The sequence below is a fragment of the Meriones unguiculatus genome, chromosome 19 (assembly GCF_030254825.1).
Source record: "Meriones unguiculatus strain TT.TT164.6M chromosome 19, Bangor_MerUng_6.1, whole genome shotgun sequence".
Lineage (NCBI taxonomy): Eukaryota > Metazoa > Chordata > Mammalia > Rodentia > Muridae > Meriones > Meriones unguiculatus.
This window is the reverse complement of record NC_083366.1, coordinates 53,889,898-53,908,464: the sequence shown is the minus strand read 5'-3', so window position 1 is coordinate 53,908,464 and position 18,567 is coordinate 53,889,898. Positions and strand designations below refer to the sequence as shown.

General features: G+C 48.7%; 1 protein-coding gene across 1 annotated transcript in view; it reads left to right on the top strand.

Moving 5' to 3' along the window:
- Positions 1-1,243: 1,243 nt before the first annotated feature.
- The window catches only part of Txndc5 (thioredoxin domain containing 5), a 29,319-nt gene continuing 11,995 nt past the window's right edge, over positions 1,244-18,567 (top strand). The window contains exons 1-4 of the mRNA XM_021633098.2: positions 1,244-1,535; positions 5,876-6,025; positions 12,692-12,797; positions 18,420-18,516. Of these exons, the coding sequence (XP_021488773.1) occupies positions 1,315-1,535; positions 5,876-6,025; positions 12,692-12,797; positions 18,420-18,516 (574 nt within the window). The 5' untranslated portion in view covers positions 1,244-1,314. The remainder of the gene's footprint in view (positions 1,536-5,875; positions 6,026-12,691; positions 12,798-18,419; positions 18,517-18,567) is intronic.

Sequence of the window (18,567 nt, the reverse complement as noted above, 5' to 3'; positions counted from 1 at the left end):
TTGGAGCAACAAGCTACCATAGTCAAAATCATGGGAGCAAAGGACGCTCACGGAATGCTCCTGTGACAGGCAAGTTTAAGCCTGCTCCGGTTAGGAAAGTGTGAGGAAGTGCGTGGTTGAAATGTCCTTACTAAGAAGGTGAGGACACAAAGGAAGAAAGAGCAAGCAAGAAATGCTGCCCATAAGTCTCCCGAGAATAGGTGTTTCAGGAGGTTGGTGTTTGGCAAAACACGGTTAAACGTTTTCAGATAGCTGAAACTAAGACGAGAATAGTTAAAGATGATGGGACTTTCCCTCCATTGCCTACCCAGGCATAAAGGCTTTCAGTTTAGGGAGGCGGAGGCTCATGAAGATCAGGTGATTCTCAGAAGTGTTCCTGAGAAGTCCTAATAAAAGATTACCATATACACTTCTTGTAATGTCAATTTCTTTCTTACATCGGCATGGAACGTAGCTCTGGGAACCCTCTCAAGTGTTGACTACTGGTTTATGTCACTCTCCCTAATTTAGCTGCAGGTTCTCAAGGCAGGGCTGGGAGCTTGGATTGCCACCTGCCATCAGATTCTTTTACCGGCTGAGTTAACACATCTCAGCCCAGGCAACAGCTCTCAGCCGTCTACAAGGCCAGTTAACCCACAGCAGCTGTTGGCATTCCCTTTTGTAACCAGAGTGAGTAAGGACACCCAGGATACCAGCCAGGGCTGGAAGGAGGGGCCGCTTTGACTACCCTTCCTTTTCAGCCCAAGTGAAGGCAAGGCTGGGTATCCACTTCTTGGGAAGAGCTTTCCTCACACCACCTGAGGCCAAGCCCTCAAATCACAGTTCAGCTCTGGCTAAGATTCTGACTCATACAAGTGCAAACCCCAGGCCCTTTTGCTCAATTTCTTCCTTTCTGCTGACAGCAGCTCAACTTGGTCCTGAAATCTCAGGGGTCTTTTTGGTGTGTGATTAGCCACTACTCCTTGGCTTCATCGCTTGGCCTCTTCGTTCCTGACGGGGAAAGACTACTGAGGGCTTTGGGAAGGTGAAGAAGCTCCGCGGGATGGACAGGAACTGGACTGGGATGGCGCTGGAGGTCCGGCACGAAGGACCCCAGGATCTAAGTAACCTCTTCCTGGGGGCTTTCAGCAGAACGCAGCAAGTTGGACCCCTTTCCTGAGCCCTCCCCAAAGCGCCCGCAGGCCGGGGGGCGTGACACAGGGGCGTGACTTTGAGATGGAGGCGTGGCTATGCGGTGGTGGGAGGAGCCGGGGCGGGAGGCGGCGCCGTGGAGGGGACCCGCGGCCCGGGCGAGAGCTCGCCAGCTCCGCCGCGATGCCCCCGCGCCCAGGTCGTCTCCTCCCGCCGCTGGCCGGGCTGCCGGCCCTGGCCACGCTCCTGCTGCTGCTCGGCGCTCGCAGGGGTGCCCGGGCCCAGGAGGCGGAGGCGGACGGCGGGGCCGAGCAAGACCCGCACGCCAAGCACCTGTACACGGCCGACATGTTCACGCACGGGATCCAGAGCGCCGCGCACTTCGTCATGTTCTTCGCGCCCTGGTAACTGCAGCTCCTGCAGGCCGGCGGGACCCCGGGCTGGGGATCCGGAGAGCGGGGGCGGCCGCGGGGCCGCGCTGGCTGTGCCGGGGGCGTGGGCCGCGCTCGGGGCCTTGGCGCTGACGTGGCGCTGGCCGCCGGGCGGGGAGCGGGGAAGGGCGGGCCCTGAGGGGAGACCCGGAAAGGCCTCTCCTCCCCGCCACGCTGCTGGAGTCCAGGCATCCCCTGCTGAGTCCCCTGCCCAGCTCCCCAAACTTCCTGTGCTGGCCGGACGCGGCGGGAGCCCAGCGTCCACGTGCCCTGGAGCCTCCCTGCTGGCCCTTCAATAATGGGCTAAGACCCTCCCAAGATGTGATTTCCCGATGAGTGTGTCGAGGGTGGGAAGGGATAGCCTCGGTTAGGAGGGGGGGGTCCCTCCTCCTCCCCACCCCCACAGGAGCCCGGTGTAGTGCCAGTTCTAGAGTCCCGCTGCACACTGGAGTGCATGTGAGCTGTGTTCTCAAGGCCTTTAACTCAAGCCTGTCCTCTGCCACCTCTTAATTCTTTGCTCCTCTGGGACCCGGTCATTTGGAAACTGAGGCAGAACAGTTCTTCGTAAAAGTCGTGCCTTCGTGTTTCCATTCTTCGGTTGGAGCTTTCTGGTGCACCCCGCCGCTCTCTGAGAAAGAACTCTGCCCCAGGAATTGTTCTAGACTTAGCAGGGCTTTCCTGCTGGGGCCTAGATGCCCAGAGAAAGAAGTTCTCCGGTTCACAGCAGAAAGCGGTATTTAGAGCGCAGGCTCTCGATGTGGGCTGTGCTGGATGTGTTTATTGCTGAGCGAAGTACTCTTTCCCCCTGCTCAGTAGGGCCCTCATTAAGGAAAGGGGGTTAAGCAGTTAAGAAAAATTGTGTCTGCGGAATCCAATTTATTCAGTGATTGTGCCTTCCAAAGTGGGAGAAACTTTTGCTCTGAACCCTATAGTGGGCGATTACTGCGTTAAATTTCATTTAGTGTTAAATTAACTTTTGGGGGTCAGCGTGGCTCACAGCCATTGCCTATTAAGAGTGCAGGAACGGAATACATTGTTTTACATTGTAAACAGCCGACTTGAATCTGTAGAACAAGGAGACTGGTAGCCTGCAACAGCCAGTGTTAATAGTTACCCCTTGCCGAGTAGTCACAGAGTAGTAATTCCAGTTAAGTACACCACAGGACTTAATTGGGGCCAATTTCAGTGGAATAAATAAATCTGTGGGTTTTTAGTTTTATGAGAAAAATTGACATGCAGGCAGAGTTAGGTTCCCTGCTGTGCTGATGGGGGTGTTTTACGTTTGGAATATTTCCAATAAATAGCCAGCTCGTCTTGGCCTGTCAGGGTAGGAGGCATCACATAGGTTCTTTTTTCACTGTGTGGCTTTTTTCACATATAGACACTTAGGCCGATGCTGCTCCCTAGAGTACACCTTTAGTTGTTTGCTTCTTGCTAAAAATATTAGAGACATGTGGGTGCCCACCGTGGCCATTGAAGGTGAGGTTTTTTTTGTTGTTTGAGGGGAGGTTGAGACAAGATTTCTCTGTGTAGCCAAATTGACCTTGAACTCATGAATTATTATTAGTATTTTGTCTCAGCCGGTGGAGTGCTAAGACTTCAAAATTAGGCTTTTAAAAACAATATGGAACTCGAGGTAGAATACACTGGGCCCACTTCTCTGGCAGTTCGGGTGTCTGAAAGGTTAGATGCCTACGTGTGACGCGGGGGCAGGGACACTGTGTTGACAGCATTGACGTGTGTATTTGTTCAAAGCATGGTGGCTGCAGGACTGTCTGCTGTTGGTTTTGTGCCGGCGTCAGGTCATGGTGTCTCTAGTGCCAGTTACTGGGTCACACTGAACCTGGGGACAGTGAGGTCAAGGTTAAGGTTAAGTGCCTTTGCTCTGTCATTCGGCCCCTGGCCACCTTCTGAATGCAGCTGGCTGTCTCCACGGTGCTGTTTCCATGAGGGCTCCAAACCAGTAATGCCGGCTAGATAGAACCAGTGGCGCCATCTCTGTTCCAGGGTGCAGAGAGCCGTGCCTGCTTAGCGATGGCCCCAGATGGTCAGTTTAATTTGGGGTACGGAGGAGTAAATCTTTACCTTTTCAGATCTTGTGTTGTTCTCGTAAGAACCCTTTCAAGGAAGCAGAGCATGGGCACAGCCCTAAAATGAGCGCATCAGATCAAATTCCCCAAATGTCAGAACAGCCCTTGAGAGTCCCTTGGGGCAGCCCACCCCACTGTCTCCCAGCAGCATCTCATCATCTCATCACGGGGTCCCATAACCTCCAGTAGGACCCAATCCTGCTTTCTTTGATTAAGCACCAGATGCCACAAAGGGCAGACAGGAACGTGGGCCAGCTGGGGAGCAGCAAGTCCACGTGTCCCATTGTGTACACACTTAAGGGGCCTTCTGGTCTTGGGTTTTTGTTCTTGCTATCCTTTCTTTCCCAACCCACCTGACCTTCCTGCACTCACTTGGCTGAATTCACGGGAGTTAGATCCTCAAGTACAGTTCGCCTGTGTGGGTTCTCACCCTGTTCATTCTGCTTACGTTGCCAAGTGCTTAGTGCACACTGAGTATTCGGATGGGACAGTGCTTGCTTTCTTGGCACTTAGACCGAGTACGTTAAAAGAATACTGATGATCTTTCAGACAGAAGGGTATGATGCTGTGTTTTAGGCTTTTATTTGTTTATGAATTTTATTTTTATTTATGTGCATGTGTATATTCCTGTGCATTTGTGGGCCGTGCATGTGGGTCCCTCAGGAGGCCAGAAGAGGGTGTCAGATTCCATAGAACCAGAGCTACAAGCAGTTGGGACCTGTCTCATGTGGGCGCTGGGTCCTCTGAAAGAGAGACAAGTGCTCTTAAATGCTGAGCTCTCTCTAGTCCGATTTTATGTAGGCCTTTATAAAGTAGGGATTTGTCTTAGCTGCCCAGGAAAGTCCTGCAAGGAAGACAGGTTATCTTTAAGCTGTTTCCAGTGCCACCTTTAGATGTCTGCTTTGGAGGTCAGCTCAATAAAAGAGGCTTCCCATAGATTATATTGAGAATGTGTTTGAGAGAGAACTCACAATTGTCAGTGCTTATCACTTCTGTAAGTGGACATTTTTTTTAAATGAACCCTTCAGAAGGCAGTGTAGCAAGTAGTTACATCATAAACACGAGTAACTTGTTTGTGAGAGAAGAAAGAAAAAACAGTCCCGTGCCTTAATGCCATGGGATTGCGCTCATTCAGAAGTCAAATGTGGTACAGCATGCAGAAGAGAATGGGAGATGAAGGTCAGCCCTGCCCTTCAGATCCTGTGACGAGGGAGAGTCTGATGTTGTAGAGCACTGTGCGGAGAGGCAAGAAGCCACAGTCCTGCTAGCATTGTTTTAAATGTAGGCGATTCTCAAATGTTCGTGTATGACCGAACTCACCCAGTCAACACCAGACATTTGAGTGTACCAGCTGTAGAAGTTTGGGTTACCACAAACTCTGCCACAGCAGTACTTCGTGGGGAGCACTGGGGGGCATGACTTGGGTGGCGCAGTGGCTGCCCAGCATGCCCAAGGCCCTGGGCTGATCTCCAGCACTGCGCACACACAGTCTCAGCACTTGGAAGGTGAAGGTAAGAAAGTCACAAGTTCAGGGCTGTACTCAGCTCCATAGCGAGCTCAAAGCCACACTGGGACACCCAAGACCTGCTTAAATAAAGAAGGAATTGGAACGTATTTATTTTAAGGCCTCTGATTGGAAAAGGTGCAAAGCCGATCCATCTGGAGATGGCCTTGCTTTTGTGTACATTCGGTTGTGTAATGGAGGAGAACCGTCCTCATAAATAATGGAGCAGTAACAGCAGAGCGCTAATTGGCTGGGAGTGTAGGGGAGACTTCCAGCCAAGGAGGAAGAGAAGAGAACGGATGCCAAGTAGCCCAAGAGCTAAGGAAGACTTCTTGGAGGAAGTGATGCACAGACTGGATCTGACTAGAAATCAGGCAGGTGGAGTTTAGGGCAAGTGTCAGTAGGGTGTCTGTCAACCTTGAACTCCAGGGGTACAGCGAACTATAATTTTCAGGAAACTGAAATACTGTCTGCAGTTGTACCCAGAGACCAATTAGAAGCCAGGTTGGGTCTGACATAAAGGTCAAAAAAATTACACCTGGGTACTGGGGACAGTAGCCTGCTGAATTTAAATCAATGTGGAGAGTGGTGTCATCGCCAGCTATCCATCTGCTGCAGAGAAAAGAGGGTGGGGAGTTGATGGCTTGCTCTAGAAGCCTAAGTAATCTGGACCCCTGGGAACCGGGCCTCAGTGTGCTCTTCCTTTGGCCTCCCTGTAGGTGCGGACACTGCCAGCGGCTGCAGCCAACTTGGAATGACCTGGGAGACAAATATAACAGCATGGAGGACGCCAAGGTCTACGTAGCCAAAGTGGACTGCACGGCTGACTCGGACGTGTGCTCCGCGCAGGGTGTGCGAGGATACCCCACGTAAGTAGGAAGGAAGAGAATGCATGCCTCTTTGTGCTGGGCTTTCCACATTTGTGTGTCTGCCGTCTGTGGCCTAGGAACGTCCAAGCTCAGCTTCCAGGAACTTCCATCATAGAGCTGAGGAGCGGAGTACAAGCAGGTGGTCCCTGTTCTTAGGACAAGATTACATTGAACATTGTTCATTGTAGACACCTTTTGTATTTTGCACGGGAAAAGCCTTAATTACTGTTGGCTTTTCCCATTGATGGGAATTTGTGGGGCAGTAGTGGGCTCTGGCTGCCTGAGATCCAGCCCCTGATGATGGCTCACATAGGTTTTACACGGCGTCCTCTGGCTGCGTGATCACTTTTGGTTTGACCTTCTTGTTTGAACTGTGACCACTGCAGCAGTTCTTCTGTTTCTTCTCACCAATTAAAAATATTTCCCAAAGCTACAACGCCTGCAACTGCTACCAGGTCTGTTTCTGTAAAGGAAGGGGACAAACCAATGCAACAAGTCTCACAGGTGGCCACTGATTCCCTTGACAAACATGTACTTGGTTTTATGATACAAATTATGACTCTGTTATAATCTGGGTGAGTGCCCCCCAAACTCACGTATTAAAGGCTTGCCCGGCAGACCGGGGCTCTGGGGAGCTTATAGACCATTTAGGAGGTTGGGCCAGGTGGGTGGTAGCTCCCTAAAATTGCATCCTTGAAATGGGTACTGTGATCTCGGCCCTGCTTTGTTTGTTTCATGTCTGCTGTGAGACGAAGTGCCTGTAATGTGGTACAGACCAAAGGCAACAAATCCAAGTATCTCATGGGCCCAACGGTCCAAAACAGGGAGTCAGAATACATTGTTTCTCTTTCTTAACTGATCTTCAAGCTGACAAATTGACTTAACTCAATTTAGTTCATTTTCTGTTGTTGTAATTACATTGCAAACTGGATAATTTACACAGGAGTAAAGCTGTATTCAGCCCCCAGTTCTGAAGGGTCAAGGTTGATGGGCTCCATGTGGTGAAAGCCTTCTTTGCTGGTAGAATTCTTGCTCAGCAGAGACCTGAGGTAGCACTGGGCCTCACATAGCCTGACAGCACCCTTGCTTATTGCTTCTTTGGGTCTCTTCATATAAAATCACCAATGTAGTCATGGGCTCCCTACAGTATGATCTTCTCTAATCCTAACTGGTTCATAAGGGTCCTACCTTGTGTCCATGTCTCGGCACCTTGCAATAGGAGTTACACTTTCGATTTGGATGGGGACCATCAAATTAAAGCAGGCTGTGGGTGAGCCCCATGGATAATCAAAGAAGCCAAGAGGTCTTGGAGTTGCTTCTACTGTATCTGCTTTGAGGTAACTGAACTTTTCATCCCAGTCTCTCTCTCTCTTCCTGAGGGAGGACTTGGGCCCATGGCTGAGGGACCCTGTCTGGAGGAGTCATCCAAAACCAGCCACTGTGGTACTGACTCAAGATCTTGTAGACAACAGTATCCCTGTTCAGACCATGTGGCCACTGTGAGAGGAAAAGGCAGTTTACCAAAGAGGGTTATGCTGTTCCACAGGCCGGCAAACAGTTGGCTACTTCAACTCATAAGTATTTGTTATAGTTGGGGTGCCAAATCAAATCCCTGTAATTCATAACAGGGCCTGGATTTAAGTATGAAATCTTAACTCTCTGCTCCTTAGAAGCGACAAGGAAAAGTGGAGGAAGCCCTGCACTTTGGGGTGTGGAGGCCACAGTGGACTCCAGCTCTGCCATCCGGAACTGTGCAGCACTGTCCACGTCACTTAACCGCTAAGTGTAAGGATGCTAACCAGCCAGCCGCCTTGCTTTCCCATCAGCTCCACATTTGAGGTTTAGCATTTCCACAAAGGACTCTTGGGTTTTAGTGATTGCCTGCCGATGTAAGTGCCATAGTTCAAGCCTGTTTCAAGTCAGAAAAATGTCCTAGCATGTGTACCTTATAAACGGCACTAACTGCCATGTATTGCAAGTCAACAATGGGGCTGGCCATGTAGCTCAAGGCTCTAGACTCCCTCCCTGGAATGAATGAATGAAATAAATTCTGCTTGGTTCATTTGGAACACTCTAAAGACAGTGTTGGTAAGTATGAGGGAAGATACTCTTTTGAAAGCCTGGTGCTTCCTGGATACAGGGACAGTAGAGATGGGTTGGCTGTGCCCCCTTCCTTTCTACAGTGCCAGCCATACAAAACATGCCACGGGGAGGCTGAAACTGGGGTCATAGTGGGCTGAGGACAGGTGCTACTGAGAGGGAAGCTGTCTTAGTTTGTTTCATGTTGCTGTGATAGACTACCCTAACTAAAACAGATGAGAGGAGAAAGAGTTCATTTTAGCTCTAGGTTGCCAGGTTACAGGCTGTCACTGTGGGGAAATCCAGGTGGAAAGAAGTTGAAGCAGCTAGTCACCTTCTCAGTCAGGACAGAGGGAGAGTGCGTGCGTGCTCGTGCTCAGCCGGGTTACTGAGTAGTTGGAGAGCCTCGGCCTAGGGAATGGTGTCACCCACAGTGAGCATGTTTTACCATCTCAGTGTAATCAAGATAGCCCCCCCCCACCACATACACACACATACCCACAGGCCAGCCTACCCTAGACAATCGCACAGTGGGACTCCCTTCTGTAATGGAGTGTGTCATGCTGACAAAGCTAACCTTTCAGAAGTTTATCAGGGTACTATGTGGTTGTAGTTGGAGGTGTTCTGTACTGTTAGGTCAGCACTCCGTGGATGCCACTGACCAGTTTAAAGATGCACCTTGTATTTTGTGTCTTGACTTTCATTCAGAATATCTAGTTCCCCCGAGTAGACCAGACATTGGTTTGTGTTGTTACAGTAGATGAAAATAAGCTCAGGTAGAGTGAATGTGGTCCGAGAGGGATTTCCATGTTGATCAGGGGCTTGCAGAAGCACACAAGGGCAAGTTTCTGTTTGGTTTTGGTTTTTACAGAGTGCAAGAGCCAAGGGTGTTGCCTAGGCGTATGCATTGAGGCAGGCAGGGCTTTACCTGTGCATGCTTTTCTTGCTTTGAAATAACTCCATTGCAAACACTTGTTGCAAAGCCTCAATCAGAAGATGACTGTAGGTGCCCAGGCTTGGGATTTGTATCAGAACACAGGCTTTAAAAACAGTATTTTCCTGCTGGCACATTTAAATGGAGTGCAGGATTGGAGAGGGAGGCCATGTGGACTTCCATAGCCCTGAAGGTGGCTGACTATGTTCAGGAAAGTGTTTAAGGACTTCTCTTTGAGCTACGAAAAATTGTTGTTTGATAGGAAATGCTGGACAGGGTCTGGGCTGAGTAGGGATAGCGTCTGTATTGATCTCCTGCAGCTGAAAACAATAAAAAGCGATTTTTTTCTCAGTTCTGGAGGCTGGAGGTATTGTGAAGGCCAAATTCCTTCCGAAACCTGCTTTGGAAATCCTTCTGTGCCACTTTCATGGTTTGCTGATGTCTCAGTTTTCTGTCACTGTTGCAGAATTCTCAAGATGCTTGGAAGAAAGGTTATATAGTAATTTCCTGGCCAGTCTGAACCAAAATGAAACTTTGTCTCAACTCCTTTCCTTGCAAGAAGAAAGGTTTGATTGACAGTTTTGCCTGGTTTAGTCTATGGTCAGTTGGGCCCTGTTGCTTTTGGGCTTGCAGCAGAGTAACATGTGGTCATAGCTGTATGAGTACTTATTGTCAGGCAAGAAGCAGAAACAGAAAACAGGGGATGGGGAAGCGAGCCTGACATCATCTCAATAAAGTCTTCAAGAGCACATTCCCCGAATGACCAAGATCTCCCACTAGGCCCCCTTCTTAAAGCTGCAGCAGAGCAGAGCTGCACCGCCCAGCAGCCCCGCAGCAGAGAACACACCTTTGATGACTAGATCCAACTCTTAGTACCAACTCTTTACATCCTTGGACTGTGTATCTGTGTGTTCAAATTTCCCTTCCTTGACCTCTGTGAAGGCCTGGTTCTGAGTGAGGCCACAACCTTAGGTTGGTTAGGCTTTGAATAGCTCTGTTTTGGAGGTCACAATCAAACCCCTAGCACATCAGTTATGGTATACTTTGTCACAGCCTGTACAGAGTAACAACCAAGTGGGGAATTTTTATTTTTTCTCTGTAGCTTCCCAGGAAGAGATAGATCACCAAGAGTCACATATGTCTATGGAAAGCTTGTAGTAGAGAAATTGAGGGCTGAACTGGGGTCCAGTAGCCTTCTCTCTATCTGTCAACTCCTTCACATCTTTGGATTGAGAGTTAAGTAGAGGCTGTAGGTGAATGCGAGGGTGTGTAAACAGCTCTCCAGCTCTCCTTGGGCCCTTTCCGCTTAAGGAACAGTCTCAGACTTAAGCAGCTTGGGAAGTTTTTTTATCCAACAAGAGATTTGTATACCAAATTAAGAACCCCCCCCCAGGGGTGAGGACAGGCTAGATCTTATATTTTAAGTTTAGCAAAAAAACATCAAAATGCTTTTAAGCCCTGGTTCTTTCTGGTATTTTGAGAATCCATGTTTCCTGCACTTTGGTGTGGGGAGGGAGAGGAATGTAGAGCTTCCAGCTTCCAGGTCTCTGTGACCCTGACATTCCTTGCCAGAGCTGCAGGAGGCCCAGTGGTATATATGTGTGTGTGTGTAGTCTTCTAAGAATGACAGTGTACTTTTGATTGCTTAGACTTCGGATTTACTTCACCATATAGTATAGACTTTAGTTTTGCTGGTGGGTAGCTTTTTCTTTTCAGAAAGATTCCCACTGTATTGCCAAGATTACCCAGAAGTCTAGTCTCAAGTCTTGTGCTTAAGGTTTACCTGCCTCAGGCCCCAAAGTGCTGGGACTGTGAATGTGAGCCTCCATGGCTTGCTTTCCTATGTCCTTCCTTGGAGGTGCAGTGTAGCAGCTAATCTACTTAGACGCTAGCTCTTCCTTGTCTCGATGGTCTCAAGTTCCTGATAGTTGGACTTCAGATCCTGCAGAAGCAACCCCATACAGCCACTGCGCTCCCTGCATGCAGCGCAGTAAGGGACAGGAGATGTAGTGTCAGGTCATATTATACATCTGAGGTTCAGGTATGCATTCCAAGCACTCTCAAGCTGGATAGGATGTTTGCCAAGTGATTGTTTTCATCTTACTGTTATTTTAGCTCAGGAAGGTTTGTGAGGACGTAGCCCTTCTGTGAGTTGAGGATCATTGTCCCTGAGCTCCAGAGGAAGCAAAACATATGCTCACATGTTCTCCAGAAGGCCAGTATACCCTCCTCACTGCCCAATCTAGCCAGTGTGCTCTTCTTACTTTCTTTTTTGGTGTTGCAGATGGAGCCGAGTGTCTTGTGTGAGCTAAGCAAGCACTCTGCTGCTGAGCAGCATCCTCACTTCTCAAGACAGGATTTTACTGTGTGTCCTGGGCTTGCCTCAGATTTGCTGTCCTCCTGCCTCAGCCTTTGGACTACTACCATATAGTCTGGTTTCCCTTTATGGCCACGGAACTTCATTTTTAAGTCTTCTGTTTTAAAGCCCTTATTTAAAGGGAACTTACCTGTTTGTGAATGGGCCGAATGTTAGTGTTTTAGAAAACACCATGACAGTCTAACTCCCGGTATGTTGGTATTAGGAGGTGGGCGTTATGAAGGGGCGCCAGGGAGCTCTCCCGGCTTCCCTGTACATGAGGGCACAGGGACAGGGTGCCGCTGGGGAAACAGAAAGCCATGGTAGACATGGACGTATTACACTGTGAATGTGGACGTTAGTCTCCAGAACCATAGGAAATGAATTTCTGCGCTTTCTGGGCCGCTAGGCCAGTCATGGTCTGTCCCTGCAGCCCGCACTGCCTGTGACACTCCATCTGCATCTCAGGTGTGCACAAGTCTGTTTCTGAACATTGTATCAACTCTCAAAATCCAAATCATGACCGGGAGGTGTTGGAGGGTTTTTAGGTAAGCCACGGCCTCATCGACCTTTCCCTGTCTTCTGACAGGAGCTACGTTTCTTAGCGTAGTCTTGACAACTTCTGGGTAGTTTCTTCTAAGGCATGTTATGAGTGCAATGATCCAGGACCCGAGTATGTGAAATTCATCCTCTGCTGGTGTCTTTCGCTCACCACCAAAGGAGTTGCTTCCCCAACTCTGCAGTTTGCGCAGAGGCCAGTGAGTAGAAAAGAGTCTCGCTCTGGGGATGCAAGCAAAGAGAAGGGGATTGGAGTGGATGGAGGAGTGTGAGCAGATAGCAGCTCAGGTGCCCTCAGCAACCCATCAGTGGCTGGTTATCCATCTGCGATGGTGGCCTGGAAATATCCCTACTGCGGAACAGTGTTTTGTCTGCTGCAGCCGAAGAGACCCTCAGGCAGCGGGAACAGTGAGGGCGAACAGAAGCCTGAGGCCAGGAAGGATAAGGAGGACTAACCAGGAGAGGCCTGGGGAAGAAGCACTGGCGGCCAGGTTAACTCAGTCATGCGACCCCAGCCGCATTTTCCCAGAGTAACATCAGATACGTGTGAAAATGTAAGATCACGTGCACACATTGTCTCCTGAGACATGGTTCTGTTTCCCTTTGGAGTTTTATTTGCCCGGCAGCTAGGTGGACGGCCGCAGCCCCAGGCAGCTTCATTGCTGTTTCACTCTCTCTCCACTGCGAGCAGCTTTTCATCGCCAGATGTGTGCTTTCTGATCCGCTGTTGTCCTTTCAGCCTCAAGTTTTTTAAGCCTGGCCAAGAAGCAGTGAAGTACCAGGGTCCTAGAGACTTCGAGACGCTGGAGAGCTGGATGCTGCAGACGCTGAACGAGGAGCCGGCCGTGAGTGTCCCCTCCCCATCCCTGTGCAGCCACCAGAGAGGTGAAACATTGAAGCTGAAGTTTTTTAGAAGTTGTAAATAGACCCCTTCTACCTGTACCACTTCTGGCTGACAGAATGAGTTTAAATCTGTATGCAGGTAAACAAACAAACAAACAACAAAAAACATAGCATCCCAAGCATGTTCTCTTAAGTACAAGATACTGAGTAAACGGGAATTATCAACGCAGATGATGAATTTCCACATTGGGCTCTTCTGTGGGGTATGTCCCATTGTCAGTACAACTGCAGGTTTTCCCCACCCATGGTTTAGAACGGGCAGTCTATCACATTGATCCCCTGAAGAACTGTTCTTGATTTTCTTGGGCAAGAACCAGATACAAATTCCTCATAACAGTCTTTAGTTCTGTTTTTAAGGTTGGTCTTCTTGTTTACTGTGTTCTTTGAGTGTGTGGCCCAGGCTGGCCTTGAACTCGTCTCATTTGTCTCCAGAGCTGGGCTTATGGGTGTGTGCCACCACTTACATCTCTGCTCTGTTTCCGCCCAGTAACTTTCTTTACCTTTCCTTTGCCTACTTTTTCCCTTAGTAGTTCACTGTGATTTCCTTAGAGTTCTGTTAATTTTTAGATGAACGTTTGATTTTCAGTGGGTTTTAGTAGATTTGTAGTCTTTCTGCTCGGTTCTGCATTGTCTAGGAGTAAGGCCAGTCACAGTTCTTGGGGGCAGTTTCAGGTGGCCTTGTCACGGAGGCCACCCACAGCACTTATCTGCTTTCCTGCCTGTCATCGCCCTGAATGATTGCCCGAAGCCGCGGCTGTCCTTTGCCTATAGCAGAGCACCACACGGTGGCCGCTCTTGGCAGCCGGTGGTGTCATCTCAGATTGCTTGGGGGTTTTCTCTACTCCACTCTCCTGCAGGACTAGCAGGCTGCTAGGGAGCCTCTCACAGGCTCTAGAGTCCACTTCTGTTTAAGCACCTTTCTTAGAGCTGACTGATATTAGAACTGGCTGGTAATATTCAAACATGTACAAAAGTACACTTTTCACTGTCTTGCCAGCCTTTACCTCCCCTTCCCCCCGATCCCTCCTGTGTCCGTCCCAGGGAGTGTCATTTGTAAATATTTCAGAACACAGTCTCACAGACATGTCGTTTTTGCTTTGTAGCATAGCCGCTATGTCACCCTCTCATGAGCTGCAATAAGCACCCATGCGCTTGTACCAGTGGCTGTCTTTGACCACCTGGGGTCAGGACCAGGCTTATCCCAGAATCTTCTGTTTGAGCTAATGCTTCCTCCTGATTCTCTAGCTCCCACAGCTTATCTGGGCTTGCTCCCACTGGCTGTCCATAGTGTCTCTCTCCTTTGCTTCTTGGTCCTCAGCTTTCCAGGCCCCAGCTGGCTTTACTAATAATGTAAAACCCTTAGTAATTGCTCCTGTGTCTTCCTGCATCTCTGTGTACAGGCGCCACCAGAACACTGTAAGAGTGTTACTTACAAGGCTGATACGGAAATCTTCATTTTGTTCTAAATCATAGTGATCACACATGATTTCCTCAGTATCCTTCTGTATGTGGATGGTTAGATAACAATGGAGTGGACTTTAATGGTTTATGGTGTAATGTTGGTGGGACTGGAAAAGTAGACAGCATTCTCTTGTTTCACATCTCTGATGATGGTCAGGAGCATCAGGAGATCTGAGTACAACTGCAGTTGAGTTGTACAAGCTCATTGAGGCTGCTGTATCGTACAGTGTCGGAGCTCCACTGGCGTGAAAGGTGGTCTGTGGCTTCCTCTGGTCACAGCACTTGGTTTGAGCCCATTTCTCCTTGGTGCCATCTTCAAGGTCGTGTGTGACTCTTCAGCTGTGCCCACTACTCTGTGGATGTCCCGGTTCATTAGAAACTCGGCTCCCCCTTTAGTGCTTCGATGCCTCACATTTAAAACCTCCACTACCGTGTTGGTGGTGGTAAGGAGTTGCCTGCGGACTGCATTCATTTTAGGTATCTGGAAGCCACAGGCTTCTGGGAGAATTTGCATCTTTGTCATGCTGGAAAGCTGCCGGGATGGGGCAGGGAGGGGGTCCATATAGATTGAAACAGCCTTGTTTTCTCTATGAAAGTGGTCCTTTTTTGGAGGGGTAGGTGTGAATCCAGGGAGAAAAGTTTTAAATAGGAGGTAATTGTCTCAAAAAAAAAAAAAAAGGACTTTTAAAATAAACCTTGCAATAAAGAGGCATTCTTCTAAGGCAGCCTTGCCCTGCAGCTGGTGTAAAGTAGATGGACAGGGAAGCCTTCCTCCCCATTGGGAAGTACAGGCTAGGAGCGTGCTGTGCTAGCCAGGCTCAGCATGGGCGTCTTAAGGGTCTTTCATCCTCAGTCTAGGAGAGAGATGGCTGCTGGGAATCTCCCCTTGGCATCCTAGAGCCAGTCACCTAAGCTTGGTGTTCAGGGTCTTTGAGTAGCCGGAACTCTCAGCTGACTTCCAGAAAGAATGAGAGTGACAGTGTGCTTTCTTGTGGAAAGTTTAAATTGCACTTTTTTTTTTTTTTTTTTTTTTAGGTTCTATAAATTAAATCAAGGGCCTTGAGTCAAGGCAGCTCTATCCCGGAACCATACTCCAGTTCCAAATCTGCAGGCTTCCTATAGATTATTCATGTTCTCATTATGATGTCAAAATCACACGTATTTATTTGTGACTGTGTGTCCTTTTGCTGGGTGTGGGAGTTGGGGGATTATATTTTGAAACATTCATGTATATGTAAGGAGATAGATGGCTCAGGGATGGGCTCGAAGCCTACGGATGAAATTCAGTAATGTTTGCCCAGGACATCATATTTGTACAATGTTTTTAGTGTGTCCACCTTCTAACTTCAACCTGTGACATGAGGACACTGGGTTTTCCATTGTGGTGTCTGCTGGGACTCAGAAAAATCCAGATTGGGGAGTATTTGAGGTTGGGGTTGGGGATGCTGCATTTGTAATACAGACAGTGTCGTGACTGGTTGTTTTGTCAACTTGGCAGAAGCTAGAGATAATCTGAGAAGAGAAATTTTAACTGAGAAAATGCTTTCATAAGACTGTCCTGCAGGCAAGTCTGTGGGGCATTTTCTTGGCTGATGCTTGATGTGGGAGGGCCCAGTGCCCTCACCGAGGGGCAGTGCCACCTCTAGGGAGGGGGATCCGGGTTGTGTAAGAAAGCAGGCTGAGCAAGCCAGGAAGCAGCGGTCCTGCATGGCCTCTGCACCCGTTCCTGTTCTGACTTCTCTCCATGTTGGACTGTAATGTGAAGTATAAGCCAATTAAATCCTTTCCTCTCCAAGTTAGTTTTTAGTCATGGTGTTTATTATAGCAACAGGAAACACACTAGAATATAAACTTTTACTTAACTTAAGAATGAAGTTCTTAAACATCTCAGCTTGACTAGATACAAAGGAATTTAAAAACATTTAAAGATGTGTTGAGAAAAACCAGGATTTTTAAAGCAATGTTTGTCATCACTAAAAAGTCAATGTACTAAAGTGTCCGTGCTGCACAGGCCTCAGAGGGTTCTAGTGTATGTGGTCAGGGCCCAGAGAGTAAGCATTGGGGCGTTCATTTCTTTCATAAAAGTTTATTTACTTCTATTTTTCATTGTGTACATGCATGCGCCTATGTGCACATCAGTGCAGTTGCCTTGGAGGTTGCTGGCGCCTCTGGAGCTGGTGGCGGTGAGCTGCATGAGTTAGTGTTGGAGTCCAGACTCTGGTCCTCTGGAAGAACACTACACACGCAACAGCTGGCCATCTCTCCAGCCACCTTGCTCGTTCCTTATTGCTGGTATTTTATATTTGCTTGTTCTTGCTGAATGACTAAACTGGATGTTGGTAGAAATGGTAAGTCGGTATTTACTCAGCTTTGCCCTGCTTGGCCTTGGGAGCAGACAGGTTCTCAGCCAGAGATATGCCGTTTTTGTCTCTGGCATCTTGTGGTGGGTTCTCTGGGCATCGGTGTTAGCAAATGAATTGGCAGTGACACTTATGATGAGCTCCTTGCTGACCTTGATCTTACCTCCTTAGTTTTTCTTCCCCTCTTGGCTGTCCTTGTAGAATTGTAGACTATAACTCCCATGTGTATTCTGTCCCACTGAAGTAACCTTGCTTTGCTGAACCTGATTGTTAGTACATGTACACACACACCACACACATACACACACACACACACACACACACATTACTCCTCTCTGCTGTTGGAATTATGTGTTCAGTGGATTCTACATATGCAGTAAAGTGGGAACCTTCACCTGTGCTAGGGCTAGTGTTGTGAGCTCTCCGTCCCTTCTTCTTTTCCCCACACTCACTCTTCTAGAAATTCTGTCATAATTGTGAGGACCTCTTCAAAGCAGATAGCGTCCATAAGGGTCACAGTCTGCTGTGTGTCTGCTGCCTTGCACTGGAGCTGCATTAAGTTCCAGTCGCTGCGTCCAAGCTCATTTCTCCTTCAAACACATCAAACTGCAGTCTCTCTCCCACACCGTGAAGGTCCTTCTCAGGTTCTTTATAGTTTGCTGTACGTTCCTGTTGGTGAAAACATCTGCTTATTATACTGAGCCATTTACCATCCTCCAAACCTTCTTGGGATGACCTTTGGTCCTCCCTGGCATACGCTGCCTGGTGAGGCTGTCTGGGCCTCTCTTGCCTGTGGTGCCTGGCTTGGTGTCATGGCTCTGGGCATGGGCTGTGGCTCCTGGAACTCAGTCTCAGTGTTCTCGGATATGAAGTGGCTTTGGCTGCCTGGGCCTCCTGTCAGGTGTGATGGGAATGGGGCCAGAGTTGCTCAGGGCTCTCTCCAATCCATAGGTTTCAAACAGCTTTTATTATAGTATATTGTTGTGATTTTTATTTTATCATTAGTTGTTACTAAATCTCTCATTGTGCTTCACTTACAAATTAAACTGTCACGGGCATGCGTCCTCGGGAAATGCAGTAGATGCAGGGCTTGGTTCTAGCCATGACTCCAAGCATGGATGTGTCACCTACAGTAAAGGGCCGGCAGAGATCTTTGCAAGGCTGCACACTCCTTGCACGAGCTTCTTGTGTGAATTCCCTTCTTAAGGTTTAGCTCACAAGACCTACCCCATCTCTTTCTGTGCTTCCTGTTGCTTGTTGGGTTCTTGGTTCTTATCACTGACCTATCCGTCAGTTTCTGGTAGCTTTTCTTCCCCGGGTTCTCCCTTCCCATGTTAGGAATGGATCAGGACATGCTCAAATGTGATTTCATCTCTAGCCTTGCCTGTTTTGCTCCTTCCTGTCTAGAGCAGGAAATTTACAGTGAATACTGTGGGGAATCTCAGATCAGGTCCAGAAAGAGGACATGGTTTGGAGTATGCAGGCTTCAGCCTGTTTCTTTGTTTGGTTGAGTTTGGGATGGAGAAACTGCCCTGGAGTTCAGTCCTGTACGGTAAGCTTGATAAAGCATCCAGAGTGCTTGGTGGGCGTGACTTCCTGTCTGGCCTTGTTCAGCACAGTAAGGTAGACAGGTGAGGGCAGACAGACATTTTGGACTGTTCTGGACAAGGACAGGGCCTCCTCTATGCCTCTGCATCCTCAAGGACAACCCCCCCTCATTATGGCTTTGCTTCTTTCTATCAGACACCAGCGCCAGAAGCAGAGCCACCCAGAGCCCCTGAGTTCAAGCAGGGCTTGTATGAACTCTCAGCCAACAACTTTGAGCTGCATGTTTCTCAAGGTAAGGATGGAACTGGTGACCGTGGCCCTGGCTGGCTTTTCCTCTTGCTGT